The 20,221-nt window shown below is 42.6% G+C and overlaps 1 protein-coding gene across 1 annotated transcript in view; it reads right to left on the bottom strand.

The window, feature by feature from the left end:
• Nucleotides 1–20,221, bottom strand: part of ATRN (attractin) — a 148,664-nt gene that overhangs the window by 15,593 nt on the left and 112,850 nt on the right. Inside the window, exons 26-27 of the mRNA XM_090139911.1 lie at nucleotides 17,331–17,409; nucleotides 4,638–4,745 (exon numbers count right to left, since the gene is read on the bottom strand). Coding sequence (XP_089996037.1) covers nucleotides 4,638–4,745; nucleotides 17,331–17,409 — 187 coding nt within the window. The remainder of the gene's footprint in view (nucleotides 1–4,637; nucleotides 4,746–17,330; nucleotides 17,410–20,221) is intronic.

Raw genomic sequence — 20,221 nt, 5'->3', positions numbered from 1 at the left:
AGAGGATAACAGCTTTAAATCCCATTGCTTTTCAGGTCTTTAGTTGTGGTTTAGTCCTGGTGGTTGCAACTTCATTGGAATGTAAAAAGAATTCAACAGGAGTAGTGCTCAGCTGTGAAATACAAGGAAGCTGAGGATACAAATCTGCGGCATCCCCTGCCCACTCCTCCTTCAGCCCACCACTACATCTCTGTGCTTCTTGAACAGATGGGACCTTCTGGCAGTCTTTAAACCGCTCAACAACAGTCTCTTCTGTAACAAAATAAACTAATTACGAGAGTAAGATGCTATTTTCCATCAAACTTCTGCTATTTTTAAGGAGTCAGCCAGCTTAGTGAGCTGATGCCTGATTAAGGATTTGCAGAGAAGCTATTTTGCCCTCGGAAACCTAACACAGCAGAATTAAATGCACGCCCGCACAAAGGTACAGAACATGCTGAATGAACTTCAGCAGCATTCTGCTCACCAAATACTGCTCTCCATTTAAGGCTCTACAAACGTGGACGGTCTGTTGATGGTGGATGCAAAGATAATCACCTGCAAGCACTGGCTTCGCATGTTGCATCCCTGAACACAGCCCAGCAGAAGAATAACTGCACATAATAACTCTGCTCAGCAAATGCTGTTTGCTCAGAGATATGATTTAGCAGAGGGTTGTTAGAGTTAGGGTACTATGGTTAGGCTGCAGTCAGACTTGATGATCCTTGAGGTCCCTTCCAACCTGAGTAATTCTATGATTCTATGAGAGTGTTCCTCAAAGCCTCTGAAAGCTTCTGTGACAATATTGTCCAACTTAAGGATAAACTTCTCTAATGCAACCATGCAATAAGCCTGTAGGTGTTTTGCTCCAGATAAGCATTTGCCTGCTGCACTTTATAGTGTTTTCCCACAAGTGTTAGCTTTGTTATATTACCACCTTCAAGATACATGGAAATCACTGTAAAAACTAAAACCTTTCCAAATTCCTACAGCAAACCTTCTGAAAATCACTGCAGAGAACTGCAAAGCTTGGCCCTGGATATCCACAGATGTTAAATGCTTGTAGAAGAAACTGCAATGCACAGCACCTCAGAGTGCATGAAAAGCTGCAGAGAAAAGCCAATGGATTTTGTAATAACTAAGCAAATTTAAAGGTAGATTTGTGATCCACTGGGTATCTTTTGGTGCAGGAGATAAACCAAAGCAGCTAGTTACGTGTTGCCTAGCTGCAGCCTGTATTATGAATAGTTTCCCTGCAGGTAAAAAATTTTCTATTACTTCTAAGTACCCCAGGAAAAATACTAATTGAAAACACGGTTCTAATACTGTCCAGCTGGAAAACATTTGCTTGGGATGGAACTAGCTTGACATTGGCTGCCAACTGGCTATGTACAATGGAAAAGAAAATTAATCTCTTGCAGACAAGACATCCCATTTTTCACTTTTACATTGTAACCCTCAAATAAACTCGTTATTAACCAAAGGCTTTGATTTGCATGGGGAAAGAAAAACACCAATGCATGTCTGATAACACAAGCCTGGATTTCTTATGTATAACGAAAGCTCTCAAAGTTTGACAGCAAGTGGTAGAGCAACCAGAAAACACTTTATGGTCCAACAACTTAACACTTCCCCTCACTCCTTCTTTGGCCAATAGCTGAAGAACAAATAAAATAAGACTGCTTTTTCACTTCTAAAACAATTCAATTCTATGCAGCAGCCAGCAGGCTTGCAACACACAGCTCTCCTGCAGCTCTGCTCCTCTCTGCTCAGCTGCAACCTTGCTGAAACACTCAAGACTTCCACACATGTTTCCACTGAATGGATTGAGATGAAAGGAACCCTTAAAGGTCATCCAGTCCAACTTTCTGCAATAAACAGGGACACCTACAGTTCAATCAGCTGCACGGAGCTGATCTTCAGTGTCTCCACCCCCCATGTTATTTCTGCAACCTAACAGAAAACAAATTTATAAATAAATTTAGCTTCTCTCCTTGTACAAAAGCATCCTCATTATGCAGGTAGCTTTCAGCAGATGAAGTCACCTGCTGGCACAGACCTCGTCCACGTTCCCAGTTTGGCTTCATGTTGCTGCACACAGTTTGTGCCATTTGCCCGAATTAGATTATTTTGGTTTTGTCTGATGTAGACTAAGAAATGTTTGCACGAATTGCTTCAAGGACTTTATCAGCACAGAGGGTAATTAGCAGTTGGTAACAATTTCTGGGTCTGAAAATAGGCATATGTCCATCTGTCCACAATCTTAGTTATGTTTGAAAATGGCTTCTCCATCTCTTCTTGAGTAACTGAAGGAGGTCAGACAAGTGAGATATGGAGGATGACAGCAGACATGGGAAAGCAAGGAAATGTAGCTGCTGGTGCCAGAAAGACAAAAATGCTGTCTGCTCTGCTGTCCATGGAAGCACTTCAAAAGAGAGTTTCACATTCCTCTAATCAAAAAAGAAACTGAGAAGAATAAAAAGCAAAGAGCTACAGAGAAAGTGTACCACACAGCCCACATGAAGAGAAATAAGCACTGCTGGCTGAACAAGAATAACAACACACACACGTTGGAATATTAGAGAGTCAAGGCTTAGCATCTTCTCTGCACTTATTCAGTGTAGACAAACTTGTCGGAGATCAAAAAGTTAAGGACAAGCTTTGCTCTGATCTGATTCTTTGGGAGAGGTGCATAAAGTTAGCATGTTTAACTTGGATGGGGTCATGGGTAATCTGATCTAGCATGGCTGCCCAAGGCAGGGGGTTGGAACTGGATGAGCTTTAAGGTTCCTTCCAACCCAAACCATTCTATGGTTCTAGAATTTCCAGAAGAATAGTGTCAATAATGGAAAGAAGAATGGGAAGGGAAGGGAAGGGAAGGGAAGGGAAGGGAAGGGAAGGGAAGGGAAGGGAAGGGAAGGGAAGGGAAGGGAAGGGAAGGGAAGGGAAGGGAAGGGAAGGGAAGGGAAGGGAAGGGAAGGGAAGGGAAGGGAAGGGAAGGGAAGGGAAGGGAAGGGAAGGGAAGGGAAGGGAAGGGAAGGGAAGGGAAGGGAAGGGAAGGGAAGGGAAGGGAAGGGAAGGGAAGGGAAGGGAAGGGAAGGGAAGGGAAGGGAAGGGAAGGGAAGGGAAGGGAAGGGAAGAAGTGCCCCTGCACAGACACACTGTGGCCCCAAAATATCAGCACCCAGGCAACAGTCACACAAACATGCTTCCATCCCAATGGGAACACCTATACACATCCCATGGCTTCTTTGATGAAGCAATGAAAAGAAGGCTCTAATTCATTGGGTGACAGCCAGATTTTACAAGCACGTATTTCAGTGTCTTGGCAAGCTTTTAGTGGCTAATAATTCCCATTATCTGCCAGGTTCATAATAAAATTACAGAAGTTATACAAACAAAGCAAAACAGAGTGATCTGGAGTCATATGGAAGTCCATGGGAGGGTGGTCTCCCAGTGCCTCCCAAGAATGGTCCCAACTAAGCTGACCTGTGCCACTCCATTACCTCCAAATGAGTGTCTCTGCAAATTTTCCTGTATTTTCAACTGCCTGTGAAGGTTCCTATCTGCAAACCAGGACAATAACCCCTGACTTCAGAGAGAGGTGTTGATGATTAATTCATGAAGCATTCAGCTCTGGAGCAGTGACAGGAATCATTCACAGCTTGGGACAAAAGGTACGGATGAAATACAGAGAATAACCAGGAAAAATAATGAAACTATGGCAGAACAGTGAAAACCTTTCTCTTCTGTTCTCCTATCCACAACACGCAGCACGACAGGAGGAAGAAGCACTGCAGCTTGCCATGAAAGAAGATATTCACATCTATGTAAAGAATTGCCAGGGCTCTGTAGGCAGCCTTAATTGTGGTGTTTCCTGATACAAAGGCCAAGATTTAATTATGAATATTCACCAAACAGAAGTTTTGAGATCAGATTTTTTTGGTACTAATGAAGACATTGAAAAAACTGAAGTCTAGATAAAATTAAACTGCTCTCTTAGATGGGGGGAAAAAAGAATTCAAGCCAGGATTTTCAGGTTCTTAACTTTTCCTTTTTGAACACAAGTCTGCTAGTGAAAATACTCCATTAAAAAGGACCTTTTAATTAACTCACTTCCATTTAAACAAGCTTTTCCTAAATCCACAATGTGCTGTGACAAAGAACGTGCCAGGCAGGTTTAACACAACCACTTCTCCACAGTTCTGTATCACACGATGTATCTGAACGTGTATTTATAACCAGAAATATGTTGATACTATTACAGTCCACAGACACGATGGTATTCCTGTTTGATTTGAGAGATCAGAGAAAAACGTTTTCTATTTGCAGCACCTATAGCTATTTCTGGCCAAATGTTCTGCTGTGTAACACTGCATTCTTCTCTATTACAAGGCATAAAACCCAACAAGGCAAGCACAAAACCCCACAGCCTTCAAACAGCACAGCTTTCAGCTAAACTGGACTGAAAGTTGAAAATGTGCACCTACCTGAAGGTACAAAAATCAAATGAAACGAGATCTGTCAGCCCGTGGAGATTTACAGTTTCTCGGGGATATGTAACAAATAGAAGTTGGATTAAGGCATTAAGCAGAGTTTAAAAGAAGCAGCCATGTGATTAATTGTGGTGAGGACCATCCTCGAGCACCAGCTCTCACCTTTATGCTTCCCCCAATGAGATCTGGCGGCTCTTCATCTGTTTCTAAGGCAACGTTGATGGAGGCGAAGGGGCGACTTGCCATCTGTTGCATCTCACGGAGTAGTTGCTAATGTAATAAACAGAAAAATATTATTATTATATTGTTCCAACACGAGGATGAGAAATCAAGCAGCCCAATGCAAAAGGATATCAACGGATGTGGAAAAAAATAACCTCCTGGTGCTTTAACAGGTTTAAGGGTACAGAGGGCTTATTGTGAATATTCAGCTCGCTACAGCTTAACAAGTCAGTGCAAGTGAAGTTGTGCAGCACTGCCACAGCCTGACTTGTTTGTGGAGGAAAAGACATTGCCCTCAGTTCACAGAATCATCATAGAATCATAGAATGGCCTGGGTTGAAAACACAGTGCTCATCCAGTCCCAACCCCCTGCTATGTGCAGGGTCACCAACCAGCAGACCAGGCTGCCCAGAGCCACATCCAGCCTGGCCTTGAATGCCTGCAGGGATGGAGCATCCACAACCTCCTTGGGCAACCTGTTCCAGTGCTTCACCACCCTCTGTGTGAAGAACTTCCTCCTAATACCCAACCTAAACCTCCCTTGTCTCAATTTAAAACCATTCCCCCTTGTCCTATCACTATCCACCCTCATAAACAGCCATTCCCCCTCCCTTCAAGTACTGGAAGTCTGCAATGAGTTCTCCCCAGAGCCTTCTCTTCTCTAAGCTAAACAAATAGAATCAGTTGCCACAGAGGCAGTTTTTAAGCTGTGTTCCCTCTGCTGTTTGTCATCACCTCTCTGGGACACGAGGGGACTCCATAGGATCTATGGGAAGGCAAAACAGCTGCAAGAAATACTCTGGTATTACTTAGAGCAGCACTAGCAGAATGTTGTCAGGCAGCTATTGAGTAATTATCTTCTCCTAATTGTTTCTTTCCTTCCTAAACATAGCAAACGTATCAAATGGCAAACACGTCCTTGCTGCAATGTGTTTCATTAAATAGAAAACATTTTCCTGAGTAAATCTTTGCAAGCTTTCCTGACACATCTTTTCATGTACTCTTAAGCAGCCTTAAGCACTAGGATGCAGCTCCCTTTTTTAAGACAAAAAATGACACTTCCTATACAGCCAAGCTGTAGGCATGCTCCTGTTCGATTGCAGCAAGCTGCACAGCCAATAACTGGATGCAGAACCATAACCCTAACTCTGAGAAGCAATAGGTGTGGATGTGACTCAGTGCCCCTTCTTAATAAGGGAAGGGAGGTACACTGTGCATAGCCTGTAAAAACCAGCAGTCGTGCCCTTAAGTGCAGCAAATTATCTAAGCCCACTCAAACACAGCATCAGGCTGCGTACACAGCTGCAGGACTACTACTTATACTCTATTTTTAAGCTAAATGGAGGCACTACCAAATGGTATGCACCACCACTATCCTCATTCCCCCTTTAAGTTGGGGTGATTTGGTATTTCAAACCCTAAAGGATCATTTATTGAGTTATAGGGAACGACACAAAATGCATTGAGATCCCAGTAAACCAGGGGTGAGACATCCATATTCACCAGGGCAGAAGGGGACACTGATCTACAGAAACAGCCCAAAAAACAATAAGAAAGCACATCAGAGCAGATCACAGATACTGTCACAAAGTGACAAACCCACTAAATTCACCCAAATGGAGCTGTACAAAGTATTTGCAAGCAAACTTGTACGGACCTCACACTTGGGTAGAAGAAGTCGCAGAGCTTTCGAATATTAAAAGCAGACCAGCAGATTGCAGACTAAAGCAAGTGTGAAACAGATTGCTGGGTTGTTGTTCCTGCAATTGTCCCCTTCAGCTATCATAAAGTGCTTTGTTTAATGGCTATAAAATCAAAGAACAAGCTGTCCTGATGAAGATGTCCAGGAGACTCATGAACTGTGAGCTGTTAGCTCTTTCGAAGGAAGTTTAGCTTAGGAAAATGTGCCATTTGGCAACATGGCTCCTACTGAAGTCAACAGCAGCTTCAAGAAACAAAACCCTGAGCTGAGCTGCCTCCGAGTGAGTGATGGGAAAAGCAGTGCTGACAGCAATGTTTCTGCTCTCATCCTTAAAACTGGGCAGGGAATGGCATCCATGTGGCCGTCCCAAAGCCAGCAGCCAAACCAGGCAAAACCAAAGATTCAAACTGTCAGCAAAGGATGAAGGAAGAACATCCTTTCTCTACTAGTCTCTTGTTACAAAACCAATTCCCTGAAAATTAAGAGTAAATGTGAGAAATAATAGCTCTCAAGCCAGAATGTCACTCTTTCCCCCAAGGCACTGTGCGTGTTTAACCTGTGCACGTGTATATCCTTCCATGTTTGTTTGGTGCAACAAAATGTTAATTAAAAGGCTTTATGATGTTGTAAAGAAGAAATTGTGGCATTTTCCTAGCCAAGATGTGGAGCGTGTCATTAGAAATCAGCAGCAGCTAATGTCAAGATACCCCAAACCTTGCTTACCCTTATTCCTAATGATTCACTTTCCGAGGTTTAAAATAATTAACCTGAGCACTCTTCCTTCAAAGATTTGGTTTCTTGATCACACAATTAACAGGACAACCTAGGAATGTTTGAAATTGCTTTGATCTGAAGAGGATCTTAAAGACAAAACGTCTGACAAGCTTGCAATAAAAACACATCCAAAAGAGTGTAATGCAACACACCATGGACCTCCAATACTGAAGGAACTGCAAACTTAAGGGGAGAACCTGCACAATTTTTATTTGCACTGATTATTCTTTTTCTTAGTAGAAAAACTATTGCCAAGAACCACAAGAGAAAGCAGTGGCAGGATGAGTATGGCTGAAACGACGCTTGAAAGCTTTAGTGCAACCAAAGAAGCTGTGGGTGTCCCATCCCTCGAGATGCTCCAGGCCAGGTTGGATGGGGCCCTGTGGAGCCTGATGTCTGATCAGGTGGGTGGGAACCCACAGCATGGGGGTTGGAACTGGATGATCTTTAGGCTCCTTCCAAGCCAAGCTATTCTATGATTCTAAAACCAAAAGCTTGGACAACCCAACAAACTGCTTACAGTGGAGGAGAACATCAGGGAGGAAGAGAGATCAAAGCTGCTCATCCCATATTGCATAGGACTAAATGTGGTGCAGAAACACAGCGTTTCATCCCAACAGTTCTTTGTATTAATAACTATGGAGTAATGGGTAATCCACAATGAACAGCGTGTGACTGATGGGAGAAAAACCACCCGAGGATGCAGGAAAACCATTCCCTTTGTGCAACAGCACAGACTCTCATGCAAAAGAAAAACAGCTATTCGGGTTACCAGGTTAATTGACTAATATAAACTGTGCTGTGTTTTCTGACAAGAAGAGCCTGAACATTTTATTTACGGTAATAAACCAGTCATTGGTTTCTGTATAAGTGTCCTGCTACCATCAATCTCAGCAATTGCCCCCTGCGGAGCCCCTTTTATGAGCGTGGGGCTCTGGTGCCTCTCAGGATCAGGCTCTGATATTTTCAGGCATGAAAGGATGCCATTTTTTTCCAGATGAAAACCACACAGTTTGCATTTGATTTGCTCCCCATAAATAACAGCATTAAAAAGCTAACCAAAACAGCTGTCCGTAACACGGGCTGCCCTGGAAGGTGGTGGAGTCACCCTGAGGTGGTCAAGAACCATGGAGATGTGGCACTGAGGGACATGGTCAGTGGGCAGGTGCTGGAGTTGGGATTGGTGATCCTAGAGGTCTTTTCCAACCTCAATGATTCTGTGATTCAAAAGCCAGGATTGCCTGAAGTAAGTGATGTGTTTTCAACCACTGCCCTGTGCGTACTGAAAAGATAAACTGGTTTGAAGAGCTGAAACTCAGAGATCTCAAAAGCAACAGTGAGTCTTAAGAACTACCTATTTCCAAGCACTGCTGCTTGGCTAACTTAGAAAAGCTTGTCTTGAGAACCGGTCCCAGAGCTCTCCTGTAATGACATCTATTAAAACAACAGCCTGTGTCCTCCCGGCAGTCAGTGTTGGAAGGGGACACCTCGCAAGTCTTATCTTGAATTTCTAAGCAGTCAACATTGACAGGTGCTCAGGCTTATCTTGAAGAAACACTTTCAATATATCACAGAATTGTAGGTGTTGGAATGGACCTCTGGAGCCCAATCCCGTACTGCGAGTTGGGAAAAGCATCCAGGTGGGTTCTCCAGGGGAGGAGACTCCACCATCTCTCAGGGCAGCTTGTTCCAGGGCTCTGAGACCCTTAAAAGTCAAGAAGTTCTTCTTCCTCATGTTCATATATTCTGTGTTCTAGTTTGTGCCCACTGCCCCTTGTCCTGTTGTTGTGTGCCACCAGAAAGAGCCTGGCCATATCCACTTGACCCCTGCCCTGTAGATATTGATAAGAACCAGTAAGATCACTTTGTAATGCACTCCAGGGTCCCATTAGCCTTCTTGAATAGGCTCATGGTCACCCTGTGGTCAAGCTTTGGTCAACCGTTGGCCAACCACTGGGTCAACCAGCTCTATCTCCACACAGCTCCCTTCCAGTAGCTCAACCCTCAACCTCTACTGATGCACTCGGCCACTTCTTCCCAGGTGTAGAACATCTGCCTTTGCTGAACCTCCTAGAGTTTTTCTCCACCCAACTCTCAGCCTTCCCAGCTCTTGCTGAATGGCAGTATGGCCTTCTGAGGTGTCAGCCACTATTCATAGCCTTGTATAATCAGCAAACTTGCTGAGGGTGCACTCTATCCCTTCACTCATGTCACTGATGAAGAAGTTGAACAAGACTGGACCCAGCTCCAACTGGGGAACACTGCTATCTATAGGCCTTACTCTGAGTCTCTGATCACAACTCTCTGCCTATCAGCCAGTTCTCAACCCACTGCCCACTCATCTATACTGGTACAGGAACCTTTGCTTTTTGTTATAGCTACTTGGTAACTATGGGGGAACTGGGAGAAAATCAATGGAGTTACCCATAAAATAAAAAGGGGCACCAGCAAAGACACAAAGACAGAAGAAACAAATATTCCACGAAGATGAACAAAATTGTTTCAGAAATAAGTGATTTAAAGCATTTAGCTACAATTACATCAACTACCATGTAAGTCAACAAACAAACAATTTTCTTTAGACGCTTCCATCATCACTGAAAATTAAGTTTTTACGCCCCTAGAGCAGTGCACATATTAATGTTAGCTAATTAGTTTTGTAACTGACTTTGCAGGCTATGTTGAAAGAGAGAAGAAGAGAGAATTAATGTTCAAATGCTTCTCAACAGGCATTTCCACACTTCAAAACTCTAACAAACCAGAAAGCAAAGCTGCTGGGAAGTTGCCTCATGCTGAAATGACAGAATATATTTAATCCAAGGCTGATTAAGATAAGTAAGTTATTTATCATAATCATGCCCAGTAGGTGGGCACAGACAAACTGACCTTTAATACGAATAAGATATCATTCATTTTGAAAAGAGCAAAAGTATATAGAGTGTATACAGACTAGAACATACACCAATCCCAGATAATTGCACGATAGCAGAGCACACCTTTGATTGACTAGAGCTCTTCCAGCATAATTACACAGCGCTGCTTCCCTCCCTAAGTTTCCCAAATAGCTAAATTAGATACCTGTGCCACTGATTCCTATCATCAGAGAAAGACCCGGGAGCCTGAGATGACAACAGCTTCAACAAACATACAGTTGTTTGTTTCTTTTTAGATGAGGTTGAGCTCTGCTATCACACCATCACCCCAAATCCTGTCCGATGGCTCTTTTTTTTTTTTTTCATGACATACTACAAGCAATTGCAGCTTGTCTTAATTTTCTGGCAGGGACGTGATGTGAGAAGTGCTCAGCTGGGTGCTGTCATCTACATGTCATGGTGGCACCCAATGTGGCCATGTTAAAGCCACAAATGGTCAACTGTAACCAGCCATCTGCAAGTCCAAGCAGAGATGAGCTCAATTAGGCTCAGAAGTGGCAGTAGCATGTTCAAACAAAAACGGACCATCAATTTCCCCCTAAGCTGGAGTCTCTTGTCAACATTAATACGTTGGGCTGTTTTTCCTCTTCGGGGCATCGCTTATCTCTGCTGTAATTTCCTTCAGCTGCTGACAAAGACACATAGATCACTGCAGAGAGCACTCAGCGTTTGTATTTTGGAAAAAGCCTAGAGGCACTATGACTTGGTTCCCATTCATAGATTTTAAATTCAGGGGTAGCACAAAGAGTTACGATTATTTGATCTGACCTCCCATGTAGTACGAGCCACCAAATTTCACCATGTCATTTCCCCAGCCACGTGATTTGGACTGACCCAGAAAACATCTTTCCAAAAGCACTCCAAGATCCGTGTTTTTATAATGAATTGCTAGCATCACTCCTCAAAGCAGCAGAAAAACAAAGCAGCTTTCAACTTCTTCAGCCCCAGTTGCAGATAACTGGGCATCGTGCCTTTGGCTGATTATTTAGAAGAGACTCATCCCATCATGAATCTTCTATGATTCTTTTTCACAGACGCTCACTCAGATCATCAAATCTCAATATGTTTTCCCTTGGATAGAATGAGTGATTCGTGATGCTTTCGTCTCTCACTTATCTTTTGGATAACAAATGAATCTCGTCGTGTTTTTCTGAACCATCTGCAACACTCGGGGTATTGCTGAAACCAGAGTGGACACAGCACTCCAATAAGCAGCTGCTGAAAATGCTAACCCTGTGCTCGGAGTTTATTACTTTACTTATAAATGCAGGAATTGGGAATTTACACACAGCTGCTAAATCACCACGACCACCATCATTTCAGCCCATTTTCCAGGACATGGATCATCTTGGAAGTAAATCGCCTGCAACTGCTAAAAAAGAGATATTGCATACAGACTTATATTGATATAAGACAACTGAGCACGCTGACCACATCATCTTGACCTCTGCAGAAGTTATCTGCTTGTCATGGTCCCTCGTCCCTCCAATTTGTGTTTCATCTACAGCCAACAAGCTCGTATGTTATTCTGAGCTGACAGATGCCAAGCAGCATTGTCACTGCTATCAAACACGATGGTCCACAAGTCAAATGATGGCTGGAAAGATGATGAATGCAGCAGCACATCCAGCACCAGCACATCCCGTTTCTTAGATGCCCTCCAAAGGTGCTGCGATGACCCACTGCCCATTCTGGGTGTATCTGTAGTCTGACCTTTCAATGTTCTAGCACAAGGTTGATATGAAACCTTCTCCAAACACCAGCAGAAACTCCGGGCAGCAATGAAGATTCCAATTTCCAGTTACTGTGTGAAAATATTCCAGTTTTGAATCTTTCTCTTCGAGAAAAGATGCCCTAAATCACACTCTAAGAGGCAATATACAAGAGATGAATGCAATGCTAACAGCTGAGAGCTAGAAGGAGATGGAAGCAGAGGCAGGGCAATAAATAACACCCAGCACACATCCTTTGGAAAGTCTTTGCTATGAAAGTGAATACAGAAAAGAGCCTGCTGAAATGGGATTCAGTGATCGTGGCTGTTATACAGAGGATGCTAGTAACAACAGAAGCACTGCTACACTTTGAATACACATGCAATGGAAAGAGATTTCATCAATGAGGTCATGAAGGAGAAGGATAATCCCTGCAGTAAATCAATACACACAACCCATTCTGAATAAGTTGGGTACTGCACAGAGTAAAAACATTCAGTATTGAATAGTCCTGACAACAAAGAAGGCAAAGCATAGACAATGTTACGTACATTAAGGGTGGAACTGAGCTCTGGACACCTAAATGGAGTTATCCCAACACAGTGGGGTACTGAGAGCCATCCAGCTGACCCTCATGTAGTCAGTTGCCAAATTGCTATCCACGCTCCATTTGCTGGGCACGTTAACAGGAGTTATTTCTTGCCCAAAGTGGAGGAGCAGGAAGCAGCCTGAGGGTGAAGAGAATAGGATTTGGCTGCTGAGATAAAACAGTAGATGGAAAAATCAAGAGAGCAGATGGGCATGTTAAATTTCTAATGCCACTCTCATATTTTGCACATTATTCTCTATGACCACCTTGATACATTCAACATGTCATTTTCCAGAGATGAGACAGAAAAGCTTCCTATCCCTATTTTCTAATGCCATTCACTTTATTTTAAGCCTCCTATAAAAGCTGCCCTTTTATTTCCATTCTCCCTCTTAAGGTATCTGAAAATATTTAAACTTGGTGCTTGCTGGACAGGGGATAAACACACAATTTACTATCCCATCTCCTCCCTGCCTGATATGACACAGACTGCTCCCATTTTTACTTCAGGTCAAGATTTATACTCTGCAAGGCCTGCACTCAGCACTCCAAACTCATTTTCCTATAACTACACATTTGCTATGCTGAATCTGATCACCCAAAGACCTTTTCACTATTAGGCTGTGGAACATCAGCACTGATACGTGCAAGCAGCTGACCAAAAACCTGACCAAAGAGTAAAACTGCCTGAATAATTTTGGCTATCACATCATTCTACTTACTCTTTTTTGTCCTAAACATATTTTGGATTAAGCTTCAGCTATCTATTTTTCACCCAGCACTGGGATAAGAAGTGGAGCACTAGTGATGCTTATAGTGGAAAGAGTGATTGATAGCTGGGAATTATCTGCAGATTGCATTATATTTCACTTCCCTTTTGGGTTACGATTAGACAACAACAAGCACAGAATTACTGCAGCACAACCCATGGGGAAGAAGCAACTGTAACTTGAACACCTCTAAAAATCAGAGGAATTTTTTCTACCAGGGCTGCAGCATATCACATAGCACATGCAGGACAGTCAAGTGACCAGACAAAGCCAGTATGGGTTTATGAAGGGCAGGTCCTGATCTCTTTCTATGAGAAGATGATCAATTTAGCAAGAGAGGGAAAGGCTATGGATATGTTGTCCATCTGGATGGTAGCAAAGCATATGACACCATTTCTCACAGTACTTTCCTGGCTGCTTGTGGCTTTGACAGATGTATGGTTCACTGGGTAGGGAACCAACTCAATGGCTCCCAGTGAATGCTGTTCAGTCCAGTTGATGCTCGGTCACCAGCAGTGTTCAGCCCTGGGCCAGTTTTGTTTCACATTTTTATCCATGATCTGGCTGATGGGATCAACTACACCCTAAGATCTTGGATTAGATGAACTCAGGTGGGAGTACAGACCTGCCTGACAGTGGGAAGAATCTGGCTAGGATAGACTTATGGACTGAGCCTAATCACTGGCGTTCAACAAGGCTCAGTGCTGAGTCCCACACTTGGGTCATAACCTGATGTAGTGGTATAGGCAAGAGAAGAAGAGAAAGATGCCCAACAGAAAAGGACTTGGCAGTGCTGCTTGACTGATGGGCCAGCAGTGTGCCCAGGTGGCCAAGAAGGCCAACGGAGTCCTGGCCTGCATCAGAAATTATGTGGCCAGCAGGAGCAGGAAGGTGACTGTCCTGTTGTACATGGCCCTGGTGAGACCACACCTCAAGTGTTCAATTTTGGGCCCCTCAGCTACAGGAAGGATACTGAGTCACTTGAGTGTATCCAGAGAAGAGAAGCAAAGCTCATGGAACTAGAGAACAAAACATGAGGAGTCACTGATGGGCTGTTCAGTCTGCAGAATGAAAAGCTGAGGGGAGGCCTCATCCTTCTCTACAACTCCCTGGAAGGAGGCTGCAGTCAGGTGGGTGATGGTCTCTAATCTCAGCTGATAAGACATGAGAAAACAGCCTCAAGTTTTGCAAGAGATGGTTTAGATTGAATGTTAAGAAGAATTTCTTCAGAGGGAGGCTGATCAAGCATAAGAACAGGCTGCCAAGAGAAGCAGTGGAGTCCTCATACTTGGAGGCATCCAAGAGCCATGCAGATGTGGCACTTACTGACACTGTATAGTGATGGGATTCAGAAAGCTTGATGATCTTGATGGACTTTTTCAAACTAAGTGATTCTATGATTCTGTGCATTAAGTGTAAGGTTATAACATATTGTCCAACTCGGATGTCTTGCCACCACTGCTTAATCATCCTTCCCTTCACCCAGCCTCTGAACTGTAACACAGCAGGCAGAGGTGGTCTCCAAATACATCATCACTTTATACACGGAGGAAAAAAGGCAATTAAACAACATTTGTTTTCTCCAAGCTGGCCTACAAACTCTGTGACACAAAGTTCCTATAAGGGTAAAAGGAGAAAAACAAAGAGAGCAGCCTCTCCCAAAGAAAAGAGAAATAGTGAACCTCAAAATCACATCCTTCAAAACCATCGTTACAACAGAGGTATAAACTTTTGAACACTTAAAACGTTCAGTGTAGCAAACTGCTGTTAATCATTTTAACTACTACTGTTTAAAGGGGGCCTTGATAGGATTTATTGAAGTTCTGCATGAAAAGAACACCGTCAGCTATAAAATCATCATAGTTTCTACAAAAAAGCCAACCAATTTTTTTTAGCAGACTTTCATTTCTGGGGACAGTCTTTATTAATATCTTTAATCAATTCATAGCAAGGGTTTAAAGCCGTTTCCTCATGTTTTGCAACAACAGAGGGATGCAACAGCAGAGGCTTATGAAGTACCAGATAGATGCAAGGGATGTAGAGAAGGAGCACAGCAAAGAATGGAGACAGACAGAAACCTGACAAGAAAAGAATGTCCTGAGGAACTGCTTGTTGAATGTGCCCTTGTGTTCAAGAAACATTTAGATGTTGCATTGAGGGACATGGCTTAATGGGAAATATTGGTGGTAGGTGGACAGTTGGACTGGATGATGTTGGAGGTCTTTTCCAACTTGGTGATTCTGTGATCCTATGAAATAGCTGCACATGCAAACTGAGTTTAAATAGACTCAAACATGCCTTGTTAGGACTTCATATTTTTTCTTTCTTAAAAGACAAATTAGACTCAGCATAATTTAAGGAGAAATCTTTCATTTGGGCCACTGCTACAATATTTTAACTGAGCTCGAAAGCACAGTATTTATTTCTCAGTCTATTTTTCTTATACATTCCTTGATAACATTTAACCCCAGGAGCCAGCAGGGAATGTTATATTTACTCCATTTTCCTTTCTTTCCAAGAGAGATAAAGAAAAAAAAAACAGCCATGGTAGTCAAAATTTATCTACCTTCAGAGAATATGAAAAGCCTCAAAGACTTAAATTATTTCAAAGATTAAGGGTTATCTGTTTGAAAAGCACTGATTATATTATGCATTTGAGTTCACTAGTAAGAGCAAAAACAACTGGAGCAGAAAAAGGAAGAAGGGGAGAAGAGTTATCAGACATCACCCTGCTTTATTACACGAAAGGAGATCCACAGATGGAGTAATTTTATAATACTCCCACTCCTGCACTGGAAAGCACAACCTGATACAGGTTTTTAAGGTATGCAAGAAATAGTCTCTTGCACAGAGAGATGGCACAGAGATTTCTGTGCCTGCAGCTGCCCTCATCCCAGATTGCAGCTGGGAGGAAAAGCTACAGCAGTGGACAGATTTCACCTCAAAATCCATAAGCAGAGGAGATGCACAAGATACCCCTTGGGAAAAATATCTGACGAGGTACAGACACCTACATTTAGAAATTGCACATGGATTCATTTGGATAAAGTATAACTGCTCTCTCGTTTGCATACAAGAAAACAGCACAAGGCAAAACTCTAAAAAATAACCCTATGCTCAGCCCAGCCTAACCTCTCCTGTATTCACACATGACACCAGGCTTTGCTTTCCATGGTTTCAGTGCCTACCACAGCATGATAACCCCAGGAACGTGATGTGGCCACTGCATGGCAGCACACAGGACTTGCTTCTCCACAAATACAACTCGCCCCACTACACGTTTCTACATCTGTGCTTAAAAAATGAGAAAGAAGGATATATACTTTATGTTACTGGGTGACAACACACTGGCTGTCAAATCACTGCAGTCGGACTTGATGATCCCTGGTCCCTTCCAACATGGGTTACTCTATTGGTCATTTTGTGTCTCAGGATGTAATGTGTAATGACAGCTCCAGCTCAGAAGCAAAAGGGGGGTGAGGAATCACCACACACATCAGGCACCAGCAAGGAAAAACAATGTTTTAAGTGATTAATAGCATGCATTTTCATATGCTGCAAACACAGGAAAGGTGGGAAGCTGGTATGGGCCTCGGCTTGACAAAAGGAAGAAAGCTCTAGTACTAAAAACTGCTTTCTATGAAGTGCATTAATAACTTTCCAACATCTTGTGTGGTTCCTTCCACCTTTCTTTCATGGCAATGTGTTTCTGCAATTAAAGTGTATGAGATAGAATTCCCCTAAACACGAGTACAAGCTTGAAAAAGGGAATTGTCTATTTTCAACACATTAATGTGTGAATTCACGTGCCCAACAGAGATAGTTCCTCTCTCAAAGCACATCTACAGTCTCCTAATTTGCTGGTGGTTTTATATTTACGCTGTCTAAAACCCAAGTTCTGGGAATACAGGACATTCAGCCCTATTTTTTGTGCTTGGCAAGAATTGCAGTATCAGGATAGTAAAATAGAATCATTTGTCACTGAAATTCTAATGGAAAATATACTATTATAAATGCCTAAACAGAAGCATTTATAGATTAGTGGAGCTTATCCTTAACTGAAGGTTAATACTGTGCATATGTGAACAAATACAAGGCAGGAGGACTATAAAGAAGACATTTAAGAAATAGCATTCAATTTTGTCATTTCAACCTCTCTTCTTCGCGATGCCCAGCAACTCTGCTTAATCTTCCAGACCACAGCTGCCACCAGGAGCAGAGACAGGAAACAACTGTAAAGGAGAAAAGAAAACAAATATCTTACTGTCCTTGCTCATGACATAACAGCAGCTGAAAGACTCTAGCAAATCAAAGAAACAGACTAAATGTTCATACGGTACTTAGAGGTACTTTGATGAAAGATAATGTGGCAGTGCAAAACGTTTTGCACAGTCCAGTGCTTGCTACACCCGACGAGGAACAAAACTGCTGTTCCAATGTTACCTATTTCACCTCCTTACATGACACAGAATCCGAAGATATCTGCCAGTTCTCACTGGGAAATCAGAACAGTAAGGCATAGAGATTTAATCATATTGGAAAAACCAGTTATTGACTATCTTTGGCAATATGTAAATGGAGATGATAACCCACAAGAGAAAAGCCTTGAAAGCAGGAGAGAAAATTGATTTTTTTTATTTTTTTTTTCATTTCCAAATTACAAGAAGTAAGATAAAGTGTAGAGCTGTTGGATTCTTTTTAACTGGTTGCTGCAGAACTATAGGCATTGCTTGGTTTCCCCAAATCTGTATTCCTTAAGTCTAAAGAGGAAAAAACGGATGAATGGGTTTATCAACTTCTAGGGAAAATGCAAAAAAGAAGATTTAACAAAAAAGCAGTTATAATAATAATAATAAAAGCCGACTTTATTGACAGTGATGATGTTATCAGGCTGAATACTTAACAAGCAACTTCAAGGCACGCAGGCTTTCTAAGATTAAAATTCATCCTTTTGTGTAACTACCTCGATGAAAGCCTCTCTTCTCAAGTACTGCAGTGATGGGTAAAAGAAAGTCCTTCCTCTAGAGTCCAGAGTGCATTTAAACAGAGTGCTTATAGGAAGATTAACCAGAACAGACAGCTTATTTCCTGAAGTGCATCATTTATGGCAGCTGCTGTGCACTGGAGGGGAATTTCTATGGGATGGCCACTGACATGGTTTGGTTCTCAGCATTCTGGGGCTCCCACAGAGCCCATAGCAGAGGGACCACTCACTACTCCCTGCCTTCACCAATACACATTTCCATTTATTTAATATATTTTTTAAATATATTTACTGTATTTCCATATATTTAATATTCTTTTATATAATGTTTCCACTGCTTCCAAACATACATCCACCCTTCTATGGTTTCCACTGTGCTCTCTTGCCCAAGGAGGCTGTGGATGCCCCATCCCTGCAGGCATTCAAGGCCAGGCTGGATGTGGCTCTGGGCAGCCTGATCTGGTGGATGGTGACCCTGCACATAGCAGGGGATTGAAACCAGATGATCATTGTGGTCCTTTTCAACCCAGGCCATTCTATGATTCTGTGATTCTTTCCCATACAGATGCCTACAACCCCAATGACTTTTTCTACTTGTACACAACCCATGGCTGTGCCACTGACTTCAAGACCACAGTTTATGATGACCAATGGCATTGTATCCCACCACCTCCCTATCTTCTCCTCTCCCTTTTGTGCTGTTTGCCTCATGCAAGTTACAAGGGACTTCACATCTTGGCCTCTGGGGGTTCTTTTCTCAGTGGCAAATTCTTTAGCAGAGGGTAGTGCCAAGACATGGCAATGTTATTATTAATTGTTAAAAAAAAGACAGACAGCAGGAGCTGATCCCTGAGACGAGGATAAAGGAAGGTCTGTTCCTGATTCCATATCATTATCCATAGGCTATATATTATGAAAACTGCATGTGATTGGGCACCGAGCAGCCAGCACTTATACAATTATAGTATTCAGTCCTAGAAATGTGGAGATACACGTCTTACTCTCGTACACCATAAGATATTAAAGTATTGGTGCCTGCATGGCTTCAGCATTAAAACATCTGCACAGCTTTTACAGACTCCTGCAGTGCCCATTTTTTTTACAAATTTAAGCAGGACCACGGAGAGATTTGTTTGGCTTTTTTCATTTCAAGAGATACAGATTCCAAACCATTTCCCCCACATTTTCCCTAAATATTTAAATCTGACATTTGTTCACTCTAACTGTTCACTCTATTTATGAGGGTGGATAGTGATAGGACAAGGGGGAATGGTTTTAAACTGAGACAGGGGAGGTTTAGGTTGGATATTAGGAGGAAGTTTTTCACCCAGATGGTGGTGATGCACTGGAACAGGTTGCCCAAGGAGGTTGTGGATGCCTCATCCCTGCAGGCATTCAAGGCCAGGCTGGATGTGGCTCTGGGCAGCCTGGTCTGCTGGTTGGTGACCCTGCACATAGCAGAGGGGTTGAAATTAGATGATCATTGTGGTCCTTTTCAACCCAGGCCTTTCTATGATTCTATGAAATTTCTCTCTCGCAGTTAAAATGGACAAACAGTTTAGATGTGCAGTTTTAATGGTAATTTTATTTTTCCTTTTGAGAGGTAATGGATTACTGTTGAACTCTGTAGTGGAAAACACTGGGCCATTCATTAATTACTAAAGAATATACAATAAACCTTTAATTGCTGCTTTGGTAAAGAAGCAAACACATATGACTGATGATTAAGGATGTCATACCTTCAGCTTTCCCTTTTTTCCCCAAAGCTCCCTCTTGCTGTATTAAATGTGAGAGCAGACTGTACCACCTGGTAACAGCATTTCTCTCCTGGACAAGGTCACAGTCCAACTAAATGGATTTCCACTCATACCACACTTCAACAGGCACAAATGAATGATGGACTAACAAAATTTCTGAGTGCCCACATTTGTCTTGGGACTCCCCTTGGCTGCCCACAGCAGGAATGCCACCACGCTCATTCAAGGGCTTTGATGAGCTTTTCTCTTCTTATAAGCTTCCTTTCCCACTAAAGAAATAAACTCTCAGGTGAAACATCTGCT

Source organism: Phasianus colchicus, chromosome 4, assembly GCF_987193195.1.
Source record: "Phasianus colchicus chromosome 4, bPhaCol1.hap1.1, whole genome shotgun sequence".
Classification (NCBI taxonomy): domain Eukaryota; kingdom Metazoa; phylum Chordata; class Aves; order Galliformes; family Phasianidae; genus Phasianus; species Phasianus colchicus.
Note: the sequence above shows the minus strand (reverse complement) of the source record. Positions and strands in the feature narration are given on the sequence as shown.